This window comes from Aedes aegypti, chromosome 3, assembly GCF_002204515.2.
Source record: "Aedes aegypti strain LVP_AGWG chromosome 3, AaegL5.0 Primary Assembly, whole genome shotgun sequence".
Classification (NCBI taxonomy): Eukaryota; Metazoa; Arthropoda; class Insecta; order Diptera; family Culicidae; genus Aedes; species Aedes aegypti.
The window spans coordinates 113262778-113287002 of NC_035109.1; the positions used below are offsets into that span (position 1 = coordinate 113262778).

General features: G+C 41.4%; 2 protein-coding genes across 2 annotated transcripts; one reads left to right on the plus strand and one right to left on the minus strand.

The window, feature by feature from the left end:
- Positions 1-1196: 1196 nt before the first annotated feature.
- LOC5575413 (zinc finger protein 569) lies at positions 1197-13975 on the plus strand. Its single transcript, XM_021850396.1, has 5 exons — positions 1197-1215; positions 1534-1756; positions 1821-2461; positions 2529-2856; positions 13537-13975. The coding sequence occupies exons 2-5, from the start codon at positions 1622-1624 to the stop codon at positions 13942-13944; spliced, it is 1512 nt and encodes a 503-aa protein (XP_021706088.1). The 5' UTR covers positions 1197-1215; positions 1534-1621; the 3' UTR covers positions 13945-13975.
- A 36-nt stretch (positions 13976-14011) lies between these two features.
- On the minus strand, positions 14012-23027 carry LOC5575412 (poly [ADP-ribose] polymerase). Its single transcript, XM_001661882.2, has 4 exons — positions 22558-23027; positions 18000-18256; positions 15620-16806; positions 14012-15552 (listed from the first exon to the last, which is right to left on the minus strand). The coding sequence occupies exons 1-4, from the start codon at positions 22814-22816 to the stop codon at positions 14256-14258; spliced, it is 3000 nt and encodes a 999-aa protein (XP_001661932.1). The 5' UTR covers positions 22817-23027; the 3' UTR covers positions 14012-14255.
- Positions 23028-24225: the final 1198 nt, after the last annotated feature.

Here is a 24225-nt window from a genome sequence, read left to right on the forward strand (position 1 = left end):
TGGCCACTTAAATAGCGCGGCACCGCTTAAACGTCAAATAATGAACTCGTGCATTGGTCCATTATCGCCATTGAAAACAGTTTGTTGTATATCACTGAACGAAGAAATATCATAGATAGTATTAAAAACGTCACATACTTCAACGATTATCGAATTCACATTTATCTTATGTGTATCCATCAAATTTCATGTACAAAACACGTGAAAATCAATATGATACCTAATAATATTTATCTGTTATACCGGTAAACTATACATGAGCAAGTGTTATGGATGCTACCCGATAAAGTCTATGTGATGTGCACATGTGAAAATTTATAGTACAGTTTGAAGATGGCGCAGCTGTTTGATCCACTCTTTGCAGATTTAGGATGCTCGTACAATTCATGGTAAGCTTTTTAGCGTATAATTCATAAATACCAAATAACTAAGCACATTTATCTTTCAGAATGCGTTTCAGAGTTCCATTGATACTTTTAAGCCAGAGCGACGTGGATTCGAATATTTGATAACGAAATGTAAGTTGAATGCTCAGACACACAACTAATTGGCGTTAAATTATTATTATTTTGTATTTAAATTTACAGAAAGTAGCAGTTCTGAGTACTTCATCGCTTGAGTTTCTGGTGCAGCAAATCAACAATTAGGGAACAGCGGTGATATATTTGGTAGTCCGCCAAATACGTTGCTAAGGTAGAACATTATTTTCTGGTTCAATGAAAACAATGTAATTAGAGTTTAGAAGCAAAATCAGATAAATTGTAAATAAATCATTTTCAAGTTCAAATATTGTGTATGTTAAATTTAGTGAAACAAACTCGAAAACACGTTTATTTAAAATTTATTATAATATCACATGGAAATCAATAAAAAAATTATTCATTATCATCTGAAATTCACATGAAGTTCATTAACAGAGTCCCATAATTCATATATATTTATCACATAAAAGGTATGTGTTTCATCAGATAAATCCAATCAAAACCATCTCGACACTGTTTATGTGATATATTGATGAACGTCATGTGAAAAACTACATGGAAAAAAACCATATGTGTTTTCAGATAAATCGGACATGATTCCTTGGTTCAGTGATTTGTAATAAGAAATTGTTATATGTAGAAAAAGGCATCCGTGAAACAGCTGACTGTTTAGGGTAACTGTACCTAACACTATCCCACGAGTAATACTGAAGGAGAGAGGAAACCACTTCTTGTGAGTATCCATTATATTAGTTACTACAATTAGAGAATATTTATGAATTTTTGAAATATATTACAGTTTTAAGCGTTGCTGAAAACCAATCAGCCGCTGCCGAAAAATTTGGTTTTCCTTCGGGAACAGTTACTAATGGCTTTTAAGGCGAGATCAGAAGTTATGCGAGATATATTGTATTAATGAATCGAACACTACGTAGTTTTGAGTCCATAACTGGTACCTTTACTCTACGCACGACTAAATCAAAACAAACCAAACACAACACAAACTGACACTTCCTCATGTCTCAGATTCTAATCACAGCAATCACTTTAGGATACAATGCGAGCTGGACGTGCGGAACTATCGAAAAACTAAAAGTTGTTTTAAATAACTAGACGAACTGTTGCTTCTCGTGGAAAAAATGTCTCTACCAACCGTAACGGAATGTTGCCGGTGCTGTTTGGTAAAGGAGGACGACATGGTGTACGTATTCGACATATTGGACGAGTTCGATAGCAAGATCTGCGATCTGATCGAAAGCTGCGGTGATATTACGGTAAGTTTTTGCAGTACCTACATCTTGATGTACACCCTTTGCTAATGTTCCGTTTCTCTTCCAGATCACTGAAGAAGATCCGTACTCGAAGCACATTTGTGGCAATTGTTTGAACGAATTAGCCAATGCAACCAGATTCCGACAGCGATGCCTAAGAACTATGGATGTCCTGCTGAACATGACCATCGAGACAAATGAGCCAATCAAGTCGGAAATCGACGAATACCAACCCCACACAGAGAGTGAAGAAGTCGAGGATATGAGAGATAGATTTATAGAGGAGCTAATAATGGAACAAGTCGAGGATGGCACAGAGGCAGAGGAAGCTACTGAGTTTCCTGAAAATCTGGAATCGAACGATGATTGTCGATCTACCAATATACAGTACATAATTGCTGAGGAACAAACTGTGACTGACTTGCAAAACATTGACTATGATAATTTAATTACCATACCACACAAGTTCAAAGAGGAAATAGAAACGATCTGCGTCGAGGAGCTGGATTCAATTCAGGAACCAGACAAGTTAGTATCGATCTTACAGCCTGTCCAGAAAGAAACAAGAGTAGCTCGGCCAAGACCAATCCAGTTGAATTTTGTGTGTCAACACTGCGGAGCAGGATTCGCCATGCAAAAGAACCTTTCCAAGCACCTCCTTATACATCGAAACTATGCCTGTGAAGTGTGCTCGATTGTGTTCAAAAGGTAAATACCGATCAATACCTACAATATTTGAAGGGTTTATTTGTTAACTATCAAGTCTATTTTTCAGCGGGCAAGATTTGGCAGCGCATCAACTTATCCACGCCAAAGATCATTCTAATTCTCCCATGGACGATACGGAACAAGAGACCAAGAAATGTCAAAATCCGAAGAAGAACCATCCTTGTTCGTATTGTGGCAAAGCGTTTGCCTCGAACTCGGCGCTGGTAGCTCACGTTAGGGTACACACGCAAGAAAGGCCATTTCCGTGCAGCTATTGTCAGAAACGGTTCCGAACGGTTGGAGCGTTAGAGCTTCACGAGCGGCGCCACAGCGGAGTCAAGCCGTACAAGTGCGACTTTTGCGGGAAGGGATTCGCCGAGAGCAGTAACCTTAAGGTAAATTTTCATTCTGGCTGTAGGATAAAGAACTACTTCAGCACCTCCATGAATCACTTTGGCATTAGCTTAGATTGACTACACATATCTATGGTTGGATTGTATAACATTTTGCGGTAATTCACTTCGCGGTGTACCATTTCGCGGTACGACATTTTGCGATTAGTACCATTTGGCGGCATGTCATTTCGCGGTGTACCGTTTCGCGGTTTGTACCGAGATGTTTCATCTATCTTAGCAGTGCAATTTGAAGAACTGCCTGTGCACAAAAAAAGGTTAAATCACCGATGAAAATATTATTAGTGATAATGCCAACAATTTTTGGTGCAACTTGTAGGAAAAACCACACCGCGAAATGGTATAGACCGCGAAACAGTATATCGCGAAATAGTTCTAATCACAAAACGGTAAACCGCAAAATAATACAAACCGCGAAATGGTACACCGCAAAATGGTTGACCGCGGAATTGAGCTCTCGCCGAGCGGAGTCACGAACACAAGCGCAAATTTGCTGGTTGAAAATACTGCCATTTGATTATGCTGGGAACAGCTGATCTTTGTTTATATTTTCCACCAGCAATTTTTAAGTAGTGTTGGTGACATGTACCGTGTATGTACACGAGCGCAGAAACCGCGAAATGTCGGACAACCCTATGGTTGCTATTCCGTGATTGACCAACTTTGGCATGAGGAATTTTCTCGGTGAAATTGTCTGAAACTGTGCTATAAGAAGCACTTCAATATGTTCCGCATTGTGTCCAACTATGACTTAGTAGCTTATAAAATAACCCTGCCGAAGTGAATCATTAAGCGATGTACGATGACGTACTGAGGCTGCCCCTACCGACGTGTGTTAAGATTGTTGGCTTCGCCGACGATTTCACCATAGTGGACTATGAATGGTGAATCGATGAAGGAAGTAGAGTTTACAGCAGCGCACTCTATTTCCATAGTTGAGGAACTCGTAAAAATGTGTAGGCACCATCCACCTGTGCTGACGAAAATTGCGATAAGACCACAACTACGCTTCCGTGATACAACTGAAGGTGTCAACTACGACTTTAGCAAGGCCGATTTTTCCGGAATGAATAATTTTCTTGCGAATGTTGACTGGGACGAAACCCTCCACGATTCTGAAGCTAATCTCGCTGCGTCGACCTTGTCTGGTATACTGCTGTACGCTATTGACCAGTTCGTTCCAGTCAAGCTCAGGCGCGATACGCCCAAGCCAGCGTGGTCGAATACCGGACTTAACCATCTGAAAAGAATGAAAAAATCAGCTCTTCGGCGACATAGCAAGTACCGTACAGACTCTACGCGAGCAACATACATGGAAGTGAATGCCGAATACAAGAAACTCAATAATCGTCTGTTCAACTCTTTCCAAAATCGTTTGCAAAACCGCCTCAAAACTAACCCTAAAAGTTTCTGGCGTTATGTAAATGAGCAAAGAAAGGAGGTCGGATTGCCCTCTACGATGACCGATGGCCTGAACGAATTCAGTTCCACCATGGACATTGCAAATCTTTTTCGCACCCAGTTCAGCAAAGTTTTCATCAATGAGCATCTCCACCCTCAAGACATAGCCAATGCCACCACAAATGTTCCTCGACTACCTGCATCAGTAGAGCAGTTCACTATCACTGACAACATGGTCATCTCGGCTGGAAAGGAACTGAAATCGTCTACTGGATTTGGCCCTGACGGCATACCTTCTCTAGTCCTCAAACGCTGTATGAATTCACTAGCATCGCCGCTGGCAAAATTATTCAACACATCTCTAAGCACGAACGTTTTCCCGGACTGCTGGAAACACTCCTATGTTTTTCCAGTGTTTAAAAAAGGATGTAGACAGAGCGTTTCGAATTATCGTGGAATTGCTGCACTGAGTTCAACATCTAAATTGTTTGAGTTAATTGTTCTTCGCAAACTAACTCAGAGCTACTCTCATTACATATCGCTTAATCAGCATGGCTTTATGTCTAGACGTTCAACGACAACCAATTTGACTTGCTTTACCTCATTCGTGATACGCCAAATAGAATCTGGTCACCAAGTAGACGCGATACACACCGATTTATCGGCAGCGTTTGATAAGATGAACCATCAAATTGCAATTGCGAAATTTGACAAACTGGGCTTGAATGACAACATGCTTCTCTGGCTGAAATCTTACCTGACTGGACGAAGCATGTCCGTCAAAATTGGCGAACATGTTTCAATGCCTTTCTCGGTCTGGTCTGGCGTACCTCAAGGCAGCCACCTCGGGCCTTTCTTGTTTTTGCTTTACATGAACGATGTCAACTTTATTCTGGACTGCCTAAAACTTTCTTACGCTGATGATATAAAGCTTTACTGCACAATCAATAAACCGCAAGATTCTGAGTTTTTGCAACATCAGTTGGAAATATTCGCAGAATGGTGTAATATCAACAGGATGTCCCTAAAGAGTATACCCCATTAGGCATAAAGACGTTAGGCATAAGGACGTTAGGCATAAGTATGTTAGGCATAATGGACGTTAGGCATAAATACATCAGGCATAATGGATGTTAGGCATAAAATACGTTAGGCATAATGGACGTTAGGCATAAAATAACCTGCGTGTGTGTCATTCAAAACTCTTCTCATGTCGAAAATTGTTCGGGTCCATTTACAAATTCCATTTCGTTGATGGGGGTGGGTGGGAGTCCTTAAGATGTAACAGCTCATAAAAAATAGCAGAAAATTCATACAAAAAGCGTTAATTGTAGGATAATTGGTTGATTATAAATTACTAATTCCGGTGTAATGAAATTTGACAATGAATCAATTATCTCAAGATATGGAAGAAGATAGTCATCATGGTCATTGTTATCATTCTTAAGTCCAGTTCAATCCATTTATATTTGCGATATGCAAGTGTTATTTATTTCTAGAGATGTATAGTTTGGGGAGTATATGACATTTTTATTACATATAATGCAAATGATTAAATTAAAAACAACTATCTAGATTCAAGTCAAAAATTCATGTTGTGATAGGTGACATTGTCTTAGGCATTAAGGTTCTGGTAGTGTGACGCCAATAAAAGCGTTAAATTCCCACTATGAGTCTGCTCATCAATTTAATCGTGCTTATTCTGCGCAGCGTGTGAGTCGAGACGACTCGCTCTCACCGCGAGAGACGTGAGACGACTAATGCTAATCAAATGGGAGCGAGTCGACAATTGTCACCTCACTCGACTCGTGTCACCTCACACGCCGCGCAGAATGAGCACAAATGTGGTAAAACAGTTCCTTTGCCTCTACTGGAATTTTTGATGATTTTGAAACAATTTTGATCAGCCACATATGAAAGCATTGCCGAAATCACCTTGAAAATATTTGAAATTCGTCTAGTGTAAAAAGTAAAATTAGATTTCAAAGTCAATTTAGCAGTCAAGCTCAAATTTAACATAGCATAATATGCAGCATTCAGCATGGCGTGCATTTTTTGATGGAAATATTTACATCTACAGTTCCAATAACTATTAGAACACCAAGAATTCACAAAACAGCATAAAACAGGAACAGGAAAAAGGTGCCTTTCTTACAGTCAGTAAATTGACCGTATAAGTATTAATAATAGCCTATGATTCAAAGAAGGGAAAATGTATGATGAAAGTATTAAGAGCGATAGTGACATTAATTTTTGAATAAGTATATCTCGAAAGAACAGTTTAATTATTAAAGAAGAAAAATTTTCTGTTTAAAACATTAGCACCACTAGCTCCAATAATTGTATCGACAATATAACTATAAAGAACTGTCTTCAATTTAAAGAAGGGATAATCTATGATGAAAAAATTGCCAATAATATGTGTACAACCAAACTCAAAAGACGAGCAGCAGTTACAACGTCGTTCATATTTTTGGCATAACACCTCAACCCAAGCTCTTAGCTTAGTGTTCTAGAAGTACTTCCACAGTTATTACCCACATGATTGCTTTGCCAAAGTGACCATTTTGCATACTCATTTGTGCACGATACATAAGCACGTTTATACTTCGTGGCCAAGGATCCTGGGTCGACTTGAAACTGAACTAAAATACCTTCAGCATGGCTTTACTCTATGGTCACAGAAGTTACCACAAAGCTAATAAAGGCAATTGATAGCATTTTAATACTAATCATTTAATCAAGTTTTGTTCTAGAAATTGACTTCAAAGGATTCACAACTATGGGACGATTGCAAGGCAGTCGTATTTCAAATGACTCACTTTTGATCTTCGAAGCCCTTCACAATTATCAAAAAAAGTCAGCTCACTTTTTACTCAAACAATTTCATTTTTTTAGGTTGTAAATTATGCCTATCGTCCATTATGCTTAATGTCCATTATGCCAAACATCCATTATGCCAAACGTCCATTATGCCTATCGTATTTATGCCTATCGTACTTATGCCTAACGTCTTTATGCCTAACGTATTTATGCCTAACGTCGTGCACCCGTCCCTAAATGTGTCCAAGTGCTCGGTGATTTCTTTTGGCCGCAGACACACACTTCTACAGTTCAATTATGGTTTGGCTGGTGTCGAACTGCAACGTGTAACTACGGTGAAGGACTTAGGCATTCTATTGGACACTAAGCTGACGTTTAAGGATCATGTTGCTTACATCGTCTCGAAAGCTTCTGCGCAGCTGGGTTTTCTGTTCCGCTTCAGCAAAAAGTTCACCGATGTATATTGCCTGAAAGCTTTATACTGCTCAATTGTACGCCCTATCCTGGAATACTCATCGGTTGTATGGTCACCATTCTACAGGAACGAGATTCAACGAATTGAGGCCGTTCAACGCAAATTCGTGCGCTTCGCCCTTCGCCGACTTAGGTGGAGAGATCCACTGAACTTGCCAAGCTATGAAAACCGCTGCAAACTTATTGATCTGGACCTTCTTGAACCTAGACGCAATGTAGCAAAGGCGTGCTTCATCTCTGACCTTTTGCACGGATCAATAGACAGCCCTCTGCTGCTCAGTTCATTGGACATTAACACTCGTCGCCGAAATCTCCGGTTTCATCCATTTCTGAACATTCCTTCCGCCAGAACAAATTATGGCCTTCACGAACCAATGCGTAGCATGTCCCGTGTGTTTAATAGTTGTTATCATGTGTTTAATTTTAATGTATCGCGTGGAACAAATAAGTGTAATTTTAGACAATTTTTATGTTAATTCATGTGGAATGTTTGTTTAGATTGTTTGTGCTTTTAGACTTAAGATCAATTGTCATTGGGGTGGGAACTTCACCTGTTGACTAAAGCAGTAAATAAATAAATAATTAAATAAATGGATGAAGTCTAGGAAACTAGGATTAGCCCGTCACAAGACTGTTTTTATTATTATTATTATTATTATATATTTATTTGGCCTCTTGTTTCCATTGTTTGGCACAAATGGGGCACGCAGGAGATTCTGAGTGCCCAAACCTTTGCAGGTACTGTCTATAGCAACCATGCCCTGACAGAAACTGCGTCAGGTGGAAGTTCACTTCCCCATGGTTTCTAGCATACCAATCTGACACATTTGGTATTAGCCGATGGGTCCATCTACCCTTAGTGGAGTTATCCCATTCCTGCAGCCAGCTTCTGAGCGTTTCCTCTTTACACGGGTCGCGGACTCCTCTAGTACCCCTTTGGTTGAAGCATTGAACATCTTCCTTGATGATGAGCCCGATGGGCGTCATCCCGGCTATGATGCACACGGCCTCTTTAGATACCGTCCGGTATGCACTTGCTACTCTTAAGCACATTGCCACATTGCCCAAGATGCCTAAGGGATCGCTTGGACGCTGCTATGGTGCAATCAAATACCAAGATAAGCGCCCGTTGCTCGGACTTGCGGTTGTTGACCACCAACACCTCAGTCTTGTGACGGGCCAGTCCTAGCTTCCTAGACTTCATCCATTCCTCAACTATGGAAAAAGAGTGCGCTGCTGTTAACTCTACTTCCTCCATCGATTCACCATAGACCACTAGGGTGATATCGTCGGCGAAGCCAACAATCTTAACACCCGTCGTCGCATTCCATAACAGCGGGCCCAGGATTGAACCTTGAGGTACTCCCGCGGTAATTCGAACGCTTTTCTGCCCCTCCTCTGTGTCATACAGTAGAACCCTACCATCCAAATAGCTTTCTAGAAGCTTACACAACTGCACCGGTACCTTGAGACGGTGAAGTGCGTGTGCTATTGCTTCCCAGCTTGCGCTGATGAACGCATTCTTCGCATCCAGAGTGACTACCGCGCAGTAACGGATGCCGCTCCTTTTATGCTCGATTGCCACCTCAGCTGTCTGAACGACCTTCTGGATGGCGTCCAGAGTAGATTTACCTTTTCTGAATCCAAACTGGTTGTTGGACAGGCCGTCCGCACCCTCCGTATACGGTACTAGCCTGTTGAGAATCAACCTCTCCAATAACTTGCCCGTCGTATCTAGTAGACAGATAGGTCTATACGCCGACGGGTCACCTGTTGTTTTCTCCGCCTTTGGTACTAGCACCAATTTCTGTCGCTTCCATACATCCGGGAAGATTCCTTGATCAATGCAGCGTTGCATCGTGGTTTTGAACATGTCTGGATCCACGTTCACTGCCGCTTTTAAGACAACATTCGGGATACCATCGGGTCCCGGTGCCTTGTTTGACGCGAATGATTTCACGACTTCTACCAGCTCTTCATTCGTCACTCTCGCCACTTCTTTTCCTTCATCTGCCGCATACGGCGCTGGAGGCCATGGGCTTATGGGATGGTGCGGGAAGAGTACATCGATTATCGATCGCAACAACTCGGGCGACTTCTCTTGGGACGCTATGGCACATTTGGTCTTAGCCAATACCGCTCTGTAGGCATCACCCCATGGACTAGAAATGACACTCTCGCATAGACTTTTAAAGCATGGCCGTTATCGACTCTTGATTTACTTTTTGCGAGCCAACTTTGCTTCTCTGAATGCTGCACCGCGTTCTTCTCTTTGTGCTTCTGTGCGTGCGCGTTGCATTCTTCGTGTAGCCTGAAGGCAGATTGCTCGAAGATTTGGAATTGATTCGCACCACCAGTACACCGGTGGCCTGTTCTCTCTAGAAGGGGCTTTTCTCGGCATGGAAGCATCACACGGTCGTGATATCACAGCAACTAGCTCTTCACCGTTTAGGTCTAGAGTGTTCCGTTTGCGCCTCAGGGCTTCAGTGAATACTTCGCCGTCGAAGCGCGCTGTTTTCCATCCACGGGCTTGGGTCGAGTTACATCGCGCTGCCTTCCGCCTGCCTGGTATTATACTATAGCGAATCGATTGATGATCGCTATGAGTATAACTACACGCAAACAAATTGTGCGGTAAAAACTACCAACTTAAGCGCTCGCACCGGCAATTTTCAGCAGACCAGAAATGCACTTGATTTTACCATGTCTGTAGTTGGAATCAGATTGTCGTAAATTATTTCAGTCAAATGTATCAGTAATGCGTTGGGGTGTATCGTAAACATAGTAATTTGGTCTGAATTTCCATGGTAGTTTTAAGAATGGGCGTAGTCAGCTAAAATAGTTATTTTTACCACAGAATTTTTTCCCGTGTAGTAATCCTTTATAAGAGAGATTCGCGAAAGTTGACATTTCTGTCAAAGTGTGAGCCAATCGAGCAGCAAGAGCTGTCAAAGTGTGAGCCAAACGAACATGAACCTCACGGTCCGGAATAATGGTTGATTTCAGCCTTGCTGAATGTAGCGATAAATCTTGCTGAGAACAGGGTCGGAACGGGTGGTATGCTGAATCGCCCTGAAATTAAGAGGAAGTGCATCAACTGCATCTAATGCTACTGATCTAATACAGAGATTGTACTCGGTGATGATGCTGACTTCTTCCAGCTTGACGTGCTGATTGATTAGCCAGGAAATAATGTCAGCGTTTCCGAACTTTTAGGTATTCACGTTAACGATGTCTATGTCGTAGAGTACAGAAAATATGAGTAGAGAAACGCGGAGAGGATTTCGACTTTGTTTATAAACAATATTTGCAATGACTATCCCATGACTATCCCCCCATGACAGAGCCCAAAGCTGTAGCCGATTCGCCGTGTAGACTGGGATGCCTTTCCTCGAACCGAAAATTCGAAGCAACGGTGCGTGGTCTGTTTGCAAGGTGAAATGTCGACCAAACATAATCTTGTGGATTGGTCACGGTGAAGATGATGGCGGAAATTTGTGACTGATTGTCGCTTCGACGCCTACCGATGAAGCATCCGTGGAAACCACTATCCTAAGCTGCGGATTGTAATGCGTTAAAAACAAGTGAAGGTGGTGAAGGACCTTGCTCGTCGATGAGATGTCCGACGTACTTGATCTAATACTAGCCGAACGAGCACTTTTCGGCCTTGATGGTGAATCCGAATTCCTGGATAAGCCGAAGAACGGCTTCAAGATAGCGCTGATGATCTTCTTCGTCTACGCCACCGACTAGAACGTCATCGAGATACCCCGACGTACATTCAAGCCCAGCGAGCATCGTGTCTACGAGCTGCTGAAATGCTCCAGTTGCCATCTTGACTTCGGGTGGGAGCCGATGGTACCGATAGAGACCTCTGTGCGTGTTGATGGTGAGCATCTCCCGGCAGCTTTCGTCTACTTCTACCTGCAACAACGCATCTGACAGGTCGATCTGGCTGAACACCTTGCATTTCGCTAGCTTTGCGAGCAGTGTTGTGAGAAACTCAATTTCTCATAACTCACGCTTGAGATTTTTCATGTGTGAGTTGTCGATCACGCAACTCAGCAGTCAAAAAATCATGGATGAGTTGGCTCACCTTTTTGATTCATTGTCTCGTATTTCCACAGTTTACTCACACACGGCAATAATTTCTTGTTAGTCTGGTAAAATTATAGTAACCCTTTCTAATGTAAACCACAATATTCGGGTTTCACGAGTTTTTGACGGGTTTTGCGACTAAATCATTTTTTTACGATTTGAGTTGATTTAGTGATTTTGCATCAAAATCTCAAGCGTGAGATTTGCGAAGCAGCTGTCCTCCGACAGCGGAAGCGGGTACTGATGTGGTTGATCCATTGGCACAGACCCGCGATTGAACGCGTCGATGAAGTCTAGTCTAAGCAAGTTGAGCTGTTGCTTGACTACGAAGAATCGACCTATACGCTTCACAGCTACACTAAAACTTCAGCTTCAGCGGATTGCCAGACGCTATTGCGGCTAGCACTGTTGCAGGACTTGATGCTGGTAGCCCTATTTTCTGCCATGTATGCTCGGAAATGATCAGCATCATCAGACGCAGTATCGAGCAGTAAACTTATTTGCCTACCGTTGATGTCCGCTTTGACGAACCTTCGTCGCTTTCGGATGGTCTTCATCTGCACGCTTTTGGCCGTTGCTTGGAGATTTTATCTTTGCTCTGGAGCAATACCCGTCCTTGTGACCCGTTTGACCACAGTCCCTGCACGGATTCTTCTGGAATTGACAATCCTTCGAATAGTGCATGGAGCCGCAGTTCCAACACGGAATTTCTGGACTGGCACCCTTCTGACTGCTGGATATTGGCTCTGGCAATCCTTTTCCGGAGCGGAAACTCTTCTTGCTGTGCTGCTTATTCACTGCTAGCACTGCTGCCGATAAAGACGCTGTCTCTATCATCGCCGTGTCGTGTTTTATGTTGAGAAGCTGCTGACATTCGTTCGATATTTGCTCCAGCGTTACGTCGTCTCGCTCTTCAATGCGACTGAGCAACCTCGTACTGATCTCCTCATCACTATCCGCCTTCAGCCCACAGACGAACATGACGCACTTGAACTGATCCTTCAACAATTTCCCTAGTTCGAACTCGACACACAACTTGTTCACCCGACAGACGAACGCCTTGTAGTCCTCGGTAGCCTGCTTCTTGACTTGCATGCATCGTTACCGTCTGCTGATCACAGATTCTGGCATGCCGAAAAGGCTTTTGAGCTTGCTCCCTGTGTCGTCGAAATTGATCTCGTTGGGACTCTGCGGAAGGATAAAACTGGTGTACTTCTCGTGTTCCGACGGGCCTAACTTCCGTAGCAGCATAGCATTCTCACCTTGGCTTCATCGTCAAGTCGAACGGTGTCCTTGGCGAATAGATCCTCGTAACGGACGTACCATCTACCAAAGATGAGTTTATTGTCCGGTTCGTACCGGAATTCTCGGCATTGCTCGCCAGTGAATCCACCTGTTGATTGAGGAGCGTTTGCTGCTGCTGAAATTGCAGATTTATTTGCTGTTGCATCTGCTGGAAGAAGTGCAGCATCATCGACGAATAATTTTGCTACGACTGCTGTTGGTATCCCTGTGATACGTGGATATGCTACTGTATTGTCATACTAGCCGTGTTACACAGTGTATTCTGTGCTTTTTTGCTTTTCATGATTTCTCGTAGATACCGATCTGTTTTTATCGCTGCTGCTCTTTTTTGTGTTGATTTTGCAATTCTGTCTAGTTTCGGTAGTGGCTAGGCTACGTATAGGATAACTTTTTCATAGAAGCATAAAAGAAAAGCGATGATAAATCTTTGCAGGCTTACACAAAACGGTATAGCCAAAGTGGAGCTAGTTCAACAATCTTAGCTATCTCATCTCTTAACTTAATTCAAAGAAATATGACAACCTCCTAATTTGACAATCTTTTTCTGTACTGTCTGTTCAGGTGCATCGTCGCATTCACACCCAGGAGAAACCACACGTGTGCACAATTTGCAACCGTGCCTTTTCTCGCGTATTCTTGCTGCAGATTCACCAAAGAACACACACCGGCGAACGACCGTTTTCATGCGAGGACTGTGGAAAACCTTTCAACCAGCAGGGAGATTTAGCTGCCCATAGACGAACCCACACCGGAGAGCGACCGCACCAATGCGATATATGCGGAAAAGGATTCATCAAGAGCAGTGGTCTCACGCTACACCGCAAAAAGCACGAACAACAGCAGCACACGGAAAAGGTCCACATGGTGCTGATCGACACGAAAGATTACGGATTACCAACCAGTGAACATGCTGTCGTTGATATTGCATCGGATGACATGGTGATTGAAGACGTCATTATTTCAAGTTGAGGCAAATTACATAGGGTTTTTAGTCAATTCATTCGGACTGCTTTAGTGACATTGAAAGAACCTCATGTCTGTTGGATTATCTTAAATGCATTTCTTTGAGAGGTAATTAAAAGGTAACAAACTTAATTCAAGACTAAACAAGTATCGCTCACCAATATCTTTGGCAATCGCAACGCGTAAGTTAAAAAAGATAAGAAATGGACTTGCCAATTATTGTTGTACTTGTTAGGTTTTTGGATTTCAATATCAGATTGGAAATTTGTTCAGTATAGATTCCAGTAAAGAATGACTTACCTGTGGTCTCCGTTACTCTAATACTTATACTTGAAGTTCATCTTGAACAGATATTGACAGTTGACTTGGGCCACATCGTACACAATGTACTCGTTGTATAGCAGCGAGGTCATCAACTTGGGATCCTGTACAACACCTTTGCCCAGCGGAATTTCTACGCCATCCGGACGAACATGCGCTTCCTTCGGATTGGGCTGAGTGCGACCAATACCCTTGGTACTATGCTTGTCGGCCGGTAGCTTGGTAACGTAGTGAGCTTGCTTGTATTCGACCATGTCGCCCAGGGCCACTTCGCACAACAGCATGAGGCCAGTCGAATTGGAAGGACTGGTACAACAGTAGTTGGCCGATTTGGAAACCATGTCGGCAAAGTAGATACCTTTACCGAACATGTAACCGGTAACTGGAGCTTCCGGTGGAGCAATCTTCAAACCGTGCGATAGGATACCCACATAGTTGGTAAGACGAGAACCGTGCCACAAGAGCTTTCGATTGTGTAGTTTCCTGAATGGTTTGTACCGACGATCTTCGCCCTTACGTTTGATCTTGAAGATTTCACCAATCTCCAGTTCATAGGCCGTATGCGTTTCGGCATGAGTGTTCTTGACATACTGTTCGAGGATCTTGAACTCTTCAGAGTCTCGTTTAACGGTTTCCATGTCTGTCTTGAGTTGCTCGTAATGAGCATCCAGCGGGTTCTTCTTCGCATCCGTGTCGGTGTTCAGGAAACTGTAAGCGATCTCGATCTCCGTCAAGCTGTCTAGCATTGCTTGCTTCTCATTGATTTGCTCCACTGTATCCAAAACTGTGGGAGTTTCCACGCCAAAGTTATGTGGAATCAACGTGTAGAAACGATTCGAAGCATCGATAAATTGAGAATTGCTTCCTCCGTTGACAATCAACTCAGATATCTCAGACAAAACTTTCATAGCAGATTGGAGCTGCTTTTGCGAAAGTTTACCCAATGGCATCTTCTCCATGTCCAACTCGAACTCCAACATAACCTTCTTCATGGTGTCCACGTCGAACAACATGCGCACAAGATCCTGGACAGCTGGCTCCAGTTTCGATTTGATGTCATTGTTTTCAGCCAACGTTTTGGTCTCCTCATCATTGTAGTCAATGTCCACAGGGTAGTAAGCTCCCGGATGCTTATGGAAGGCCCCGTGACGATACTCATCCCAACTGTTGCCGGTTTTGTCTTGGAAGTGATGCTCAAATAAGTTCATGGCATCCAACAATGTGCTGCAACTTTCCAACTTGTTGCCACCGATGGTTGTTCCAATGCGACCCCATGACCGGAAGAACCAAAACCTACGGACAAATTATATTGGAATAAGTGTTATTTTCCTTTCGAAAAGCCTAACAATCTAAAACTTACTTGTTGCCCTTATCTGCAACCAGAACCTGCATCTTGAAGTATGAATTCTTGTCCGTCTGAATATCGACCTTATTAAGTACACAATTGTACACTTCCTTATGCTTTTTGTATACGTGGGCCACCTCATCCAGCCCCGAATCGGGATCAACAGCCAGGCCACCTTTCAGTTTGAGTGTCATCTTCGAGGGGACCGATTTGGTGTAGATGCTTTTCTTCGATTTAGATTTTTCCTCATCCTGTGGAATACGACTGTGCGGGTCTGAGCCCCAATCGCAAATCGATTTGCTGGTAATGTAAGAAATGGCTCCACCACTCTTAGCATCCTCCAGAAAATCTTCCGGAACGACTTGTATTTGCAGATCTTTGGCTTCTTGCATGCGACTGCCCATTCGTTCAACCTCGTCCGGCGTGGAAATAATTGCGGCAGTTGTGTTGGTGATTTTAGAACTCACCTTGCCACCCAGCTTCAGAATCTTCTCTTTGAGCTCATCCTTTGGCGTTGCCGTTTTGCCAAGAATGACAAATTGCAACTCATATAGTGGCGGCTTCTCGCGTTTGATTTTGGGTTCTTGTGTTTCCTCTTTCTTTACCTTTTTCATTGTAGTATTCAGACTCGGTGGAACGTATTTAATTACTCTGTCGCTGACTACAGATTTGTACTTCTCCAAAAATGGAAAAGCTTTCTTGATTTCAGAAGGGACTTTCGTTGGAACCCGGGGAGGCGTCTTGTTCGTGTTCAAACACTTGACCCATTCCGTAAGATTGCCTTCACACATGTAGGCAGACTTTTGCAGGACGTACTGTCCATTGCATTTCGGGCATGGCTTGAGTGCCCCAAAGGTCAGAATGTCACAAACTCGCTCCAAGCAGGCATCATATCCTTCCGGGATGGACTGATTGTTACGGCTCAAAATACTGATCAGATCATGCTTTTTCATATCGTCACCCTTGAGTTTATCACGAATTTTGAAGAAGGCTTTCTGCTGTTGAGCGTAAAGCTTCTCGTCGATAGCCTCCTTGGCAGAATCGACTTCATCCTTTGGTTCGGACTTTACCTTCTTTGTTGGGACTTCTTCCTGTTTTATCGCCGGAAGAAGCTCTTTTACCTTCGCTTTATCTTCCTTCTTCAGCTGATTGAAACCGGGCAGAGATTCTCCCTTCTCGAAATAGCCCAATTCGGAACGTAGCTATAAATTACAAGGAAATCAAAATTTAAAAAGTGATCCAAATTTACATCAGGGTGAGAAAATAGTTCTGAAAAAAGAGACTAACATGAAATCAAAAAGAGACCAATCAGGAATTTTAAATGGGATCTAACAAAAATCAGGGAATACACCAAGTTCTCAAAAAGTAATTTTATATAATATTTCGCGGAGAATCCTAGCAGCCTTTTTTCAAAGGGCACTTCTGAGAAATCCTATAGGCTTGCATCGTGCCATTACATCAGGTATTACCTACCTTTGGTTTTTTACTACAAGTATGATTTTTTCTAGTGAATTCATAAGACTAATTCAGATATTTGCTCAAAGTTTCCTTTAGATATTACTTCTAAGATTTATTCAGGAATTCTTCAGAAGATTTTCTAAGAAATTTCCACAAGAATTTTATACAAGATGCCTTCTAGAATTTAACCTGGAGTTTTTGTCTAACGTTCAATTATTTTTTCTCACTAACGACTATTTCCTTACAAAAAAAAGTTTTACTATTGAAACAATTCGTTTACTCTTGGTTTGAACTGCTGAGAATGGAAAATCATATTCTAGTAACAGCAGAAGTGTTCATCTGATTCGGTTTGACTTCGACTCAGATTCATCGAAAATCAATGGAGCTCTGGAACTACCATGGGAAAGAGAGGGTTAAGAGTCTTTTACTCCAAGTGTTATAGAAATCTATCAATATTTAGAAAGTTTTAATGAAAAATTGTAATTTTCGGTCGAACTTTTATGAGTCAAAAACAATTAAATATCATTCGATTTTTTTTATGTAAGGGTGTTTTTAGGTCAATCAAAAGGATGCTTTGAGGGCTATTAGTTTTTATAAGAATATTTGGAAACCATTTTTGGTCCATAGTGGGGCAAAAGTGCGTACCATATATTATCTCGCGGAAAAACTTGGAAATTGGCTTATATCTACATTATGATGGCCCAAAAGCTTCTGTGAAAATTTGAGTGGAATATCGTTGCGTCTTATTATTTACGCCCGCGCAAATCCCACTGCTAAAAAAGAGACTCCAGACATCTTCCATTGATGTTAGGGAAGAATGACTAAATAAAATTACTTGGAATAAAAAAGTGACTACAATTATACTGCTACCAGCCCTGATACGAATACAATCAGGAAATTAAGCAGTTTTTTTTTACGATGATGATCTGATACCTACCTTGGCGAAACATTCCGCATGATGCCACATAGCCTGGCCACCGTATTTCATGCCGACTTCGGTTGTATAGTCCATCTTCTTAATTCGAACCTCATCCTTCAGAATTTTGATCTCGCATCCTCGGCAAGTGGCACGGCCGGATGCTGCGTACTCTACGGCAAAATCTTTCAGCACCATATTCTGATCGGCCGTCCGTTTCTTTCCCTTGCCCTTTCCTGAAGTTGATGATGGTACCACCACTCCATTTCCCACCGTGGCTGTAAAACGGAAATCGATTATATTCTGTCCTTCCTCCAATTACCACCAGTGGTTCAAACTCTGATTCGTACAGTGCACTGTTACCACATCGAGTTGGTAGAGAACTATCATATAATATACTTCGAAATACTTTATCAGAAATGAAAGGCATATGTGTCATCTACTGTTCGACAATAATTAACTGCTGTAAGGTTTTAAAGTTTACTTGTGCACGACGAACACGTGTCAAAAGTACAAAGTGAAATTGAAACTGCGGGTAGAAACTACATGCTTCGGTGGGGATCGAACCCACGACTCCCTATTCGCTAGATGGGCGTCTACAACCAACAAGCCGCGGAGCCCCTTAAGAGATCGCGACGCTCGGAGGCGAACTGAACTCGATTGCCCCAAAACACATGGTATCATCATTTCGTAGTCTAACCAACCTTACACCAGTGAAATTCCTAAAGGCTGAACTACAATGATATGAACGGCAATCATCACAACTAACCAATGTGTAACACAGTAGTCCTATTCCTGTTGCAAAGAAAGTATAGTTTTTCACTATAACCCCTCCCCGCCAAGACCCCATCTCCTCATTTGAATTTTCTTATATTTTTAAGTGAAACTGAATTAAAGGTTATTTTCAAAACAGCAGAAAAATAGAAAATCGATTGAAATTTCATGAAATTATTACGATTTGAAATTTGGGGTCAATTTTACCTCCCGCATAGACAGAGGGTTTATCAAACGATCGTTAACTGAAAAATAAGCATTGTACCAGGGGAATTCCGGAAACGACCGTTATCGTAACGAACATTAACGTTCATCTGCCTGGCACGAGCATCGACGACTCGCCTACGCGAAGGGCAATCCCAAAAGTTAGACTTGTGAGGGTCTCCGCAATTTGCGCATACAAATTGTGTGGTATCATCCATCACAGGACAGACGTCCTTAGCGTGAGAAGAACCTACACCATCATGCATTTAGCTCCTGGAAATTTCCTCCAGGTTTCTGGAAATGTTCGCAAGTCACACAGACATCGAATATAAGTCTTGCTTTTTCTAAAGCTTTAATAATATTTAGATCAATTTTATTAAATTGAACTAAATAATATTCTTGAGAAAGCCCTTTCCGAACAATTCCAGATTGGGTTCTCTTTTTCATAATGATTACTTGGACTGGGATAAATCCAAGTACATAAATCTTTTATTCCATTTTCGATCTCTTCAGGTAACTTATAGTCACTTGAGAAACCCTTCCAGGCGACTTCTTCAAACGTTCAGTTTTGTCGTCATAATTTAAAAAAGTGTGCTTCTTCTTTTTGAGAAGAAGTTCGCGATCTTTAAGAGTTTCCGGCAAAATGCAAGTCTTCTTTCTTTGCGATTTGAAAGGGAACCTTGAATCCCCCAATGGAGTTCAAGATCTCCTGCCTAAATCCCCCAAATTCGGAACAACTGACCGCGATAGGCGGCTCTCTTTGCTTCCTCACTTGACTGCTTCGATTTGGTGCTCGGAAAATTTGTCTAGAGTATCGAACTGATAGCTCATTTCGATGCAATTATCAACATTATCCATTTCACACTTGGAAGAAAGTTCGCATTCCGGAGAAACGTCCTTTCTTCCATTCTTGCCAAGTTTAGTGACAGTTTTAACCCCATTTTATTTTTGGAAGGAAGTTGTGAATTTGCTTCCTTTTGTTTGTAGTTGCAATCATGTTTAGTGCAAGGGAGGAGGGCGGCTGTCAACTGGGAGTAAAATTGCAAAGCCGCCAACCTAAGTCCAGAACCATTTTTAAGGCTTAACGCGGAAAAGTAAAAATAATTATTCGCAAAATTACAGGTAATCAATGCGCTTGAATGAAATTATTTACAAGGAGTTATTTGCTACGTGTTACTGTTGTGCGCTGTTGGCAATTTAATCATAAAATTTAGCTAAATTCACAAAATTAATGTTTTTGAGAAAATTTATTACGGCTTTACTATTGTTTGGTCGTAATTTTGTATGGTTGTTTACCAGCGACATGTTGAGGTAGCAATAAAGAGTCGTCAGTACCTCCCTTGGTTTAGTGAATAAACGAAAGAAGACGAGACCTTCAAGAGGTTTTTTTCCAAGACGGTGTCCAAGAAGGATTACCACTGCTAGTCCAACGAAAAATCGAAGGAACGGGTCCAAACAAGGATTGTAAAGGGATCAATAGTAGAAACAAATATGTAGTACTGAAAAGTACTGATGGTTGTGACATTTCGCGGTAAACCTTTCTGCGGTCAAGGAATACGCGGTGTACCGTTTCGCGTTTTGCAAAATTTTGCGGTAGTATGGTTTTACCTACGAATTGCACTAAAAGTTGTTGGCATTAGCACAGCACGAAGGTACGATGCGCACTGTTCGAAAGACAAAGATTGGTTCGACACCCCAAGTGTCACCGTACTATAACTCATATCTTACATAATACATATTGAAGGACGCATACCTCTACTTCTGTTTTTGTAATCGCAAAAAAAAAACTTTGAATGGTTTGATAAAATAAGTGCTGACGTTTTCTTCAAACAATGATGGAAGATTATTTTGTTTCAGGTCCAATGAACCGAATCACTTACCAAATGAATATGCCCGATACTGTATTTACAAACTTTTTGGATGGTTCGTCAACAGATGTGTGGACTTTTTTTTTGTGTTCAGAAGAATAGAATAGAAGATGTTGAAACAAATAGATAATTTAAAAAAATGAGATTATGAATCGCATTACTTGCCAAGGTGAATTCAAATTGTGTAGCTTCTGAATCCTCTCACAAATAAAAACTCTTTCCCGTGACAACGATGAAGATGCAGAGGTATACTCGATCTTTAGTAACAATGGATGTCACACCAACATTCCTTTCCTTTTCTGATGACCGTAAGGACGTGACCGTCGCCATTAGTAATGCGTCCAGCAGGAGCTTTTTGAAAAACTTCCCAATAAAGTTCTTTTACAAATCCCTCATGATTTTTTCTAGAGAATTATCAAGGATTTTTTGTTTCAGTAATTATTGGATAAATCCCTCAAAAATACCCTATAGGTATAGCTATAAAAATCCTATAGTTAGGCTGATACAAATATTAATTTTCTTTTATGTCACCCCCCCCTTCAAAAATCTGAAAATTTTGAAGGGGAGAAAAAAAAGATTCATCATTTTTTTGACATCAGTTAGGTTTTTTTAATTTTTAGAGTAAAAACCAGGTAAAATAATGATCCAGATGACGATTGGAAAAAGTTTAACAACTATCGTTAAAAATAAAAATTCGAAAAAATAACTTTTTTTTTAATTTTTAATTTTTTGTTCCTAATTTATTTTTATACCCCCCCCCCCTCGTACTTTCCAAGTGGTTCTCGGACATAAAAGAAAATTAATATTTGTATCAGCCTTATCCCTGATAATACTTCTGTAGAAATTCCTTATGAAATTCTGCGAGGATATCTGAAAAACTCCCTAATTTCTGAAGAAGTATTGCAGATTTTTTAGATAAATTGTAAGAAAAAATAATCAGAATCCCTTGTCAAAAAATTGTCGGCATAATTGCTGTAATATTTGCTCGTATAAAACATAAAATTAAATGTTAAAATATACATGAAGGTTTTACCACAGACAAACAGACGTAACACTTAGAACAAATCTCGATCCAAATCATAGTCACGAGGACATGTACGCCCAATGCTAGAATTAGTGTATTTGGCCGACGGGCCAACAGATGGCGGTAGTGTGTAAACGTCAAACGCGAACCAAAACGATGCGAGCGCTGCGGATGGCGGATTGGCCACCTACCATATTTCTGAATCGACCGTTAAAAAGGTGGTCGATGGACAATGATGAGAGTGTGACGTCTGTTTGTCTGTGGTTTTACTTTTAAAGTTACTCGAGAATTTGTTGGCAGAACTTCAGGAGTAATTTATAGATGCGAATGCTGAAGAAATTTCTAGATACATTTCTGGAGGACTTAATAATGAATCCCTGGAAGAATTTAGGAGCAAGAATTATTCTTTAGATAAACCGTAGAATTCACAAAGAAATTTATATGGAAATGGATGGAAAAATAAATGAAAATGTGAGGAATTCTTGTAGGGATTCCTTGAAAAAACATGAATGAATTTCTTCTAAATTTCCCTTAGATGTTCTTAGTCGGACCAGAATCCTTGCAAGGAGAAGGGACATAGTAAATTTAGAGACCATTCAAGTTAAACAGATACTTTGGAGATCTGCTACCAGCCCTGTAACTTGATGAGAAATCAGTGCCCTGTACAAATATAAATTTGAGTCACTGTGTTTACCGATACGCCACTTACCAATTTTCTTTCGCAGCTTCTCCTGGTCTTCGTAACGGAGCCCTTCGAAATGGGCAATGTCCCCCTCGGTAGTCGGCCTCAACTTCTGGAAGAAGCACTTTTCATGATACCATTGGGCTTGCTTCCCATCGTGGAAAGCCGACTGGACCATCGCCCCAAGGCGGAGCTCATCCTTGTCAATCTTGTTTTTGCACATCTTACATGAGGCCCGACCGCTTTTGGCGTATTCCGCCACGTACGGAAGGTTCTGAGCATCCATTTTCGTCCTCAATCGACCTCACAAAAATGATTTTATTAGTCCTAACGCGAATATTAAAACAGACAACAATTTCCAGAAGAAAATTCGAATTTTCACGGTACACAGAGACTGATCTAACACTCAACGAACCACGAAAGTACAGGAATTGAAAATGAATGGAACGCCGCTTCGCTCTCCTTCCGATCCGTTCGGAACGTGTTGGTGAGAAAGTGACGGTGGTATTGTTTGTTTACCTTTCAAACGTTGTGAATGTTGCGCCCGGAGGAAATTGGCGCCAAAACAACAAGAACGTTACAGATAGGAAGGATACACGGGAAATTCTATAATTAATTTTAGGGCTGTGGACCGTTTCACCGATTCGTTTAACTCTTGGTTATTTTGTATCCAGTAGAAATCAAGACTAATATTTATTTATAATTATTGTTTTCTCGGGCCCGTGCGTCACAGCAAATATGTGAATAGTGCACTGATAAAAATTACATAGTAAAGTCAACCATTGGTGCATGTTCAATTACACCATGCCACAAAATAGTGACAATAATCGAATATTGTGTAATGTTTACCACATTTTTGTTGAAATTACCAGGTATGGTAATTTTAACTACACATGTTAGTCGACTTCATCGCCATTTGTTTTCCAAATGTTGGTCCGCGCCGTGAGTTTTTCCTGCCTGTTGTTAAATATTTCCACAGACAAACAGACGTAACACTTAGAACAAATTTCAATCAAAATCATAGTCACGGAGACATGTACGCCCAATGCTAAAATACTTGTGTTTGGCCGATAGGCCAACAGATGGCGATAGTGTGTAAACGTCAAACACGAACAAAAACGATGCGAGCGCTGCGGGTTGTGGATTAGCCACTTACAATATATTTAAATTGACCGTTAAAAAGGTGGTCGATGGACATCAATGAGAGTGTGACGTCTGTTTGTCTGTGATATTTCTATAATCTATAATCTCCATAATCTCAGTTTAACGTTATTTGATAGTAATAACAGAATAACATGGGAACAAGGTATGTATTTCATTCATCTGTTATTTTGACGATAATAATTTATGATCTGATTTTTAGCTGCGATCGAGAATACAATGCATAATACAGCAGCGGACAGATTACGAGACGTCGTAGTAGTTCAACATTGCCACCGAATTTGATCACGGTAGGCATCTGCGAGAATCCCAGCAACTCTTGCTTAAACAGCACTATCATCATTTTCGGATTCGGGTTCGATTCGGAATCTGACACTTGATGGAGCTGTTCGAGCGGGGAATGCTTGCAGCGAATAGGAAGCTAGATCAATGGAACCGGAAGAGTGGCAAGAAGCAATGGAATCATCCCAGCATATTCCTGTAGAGAACCGCGACAGCTGCCGATGTGAATGCGATGTTCTTTGGAAACTAGCA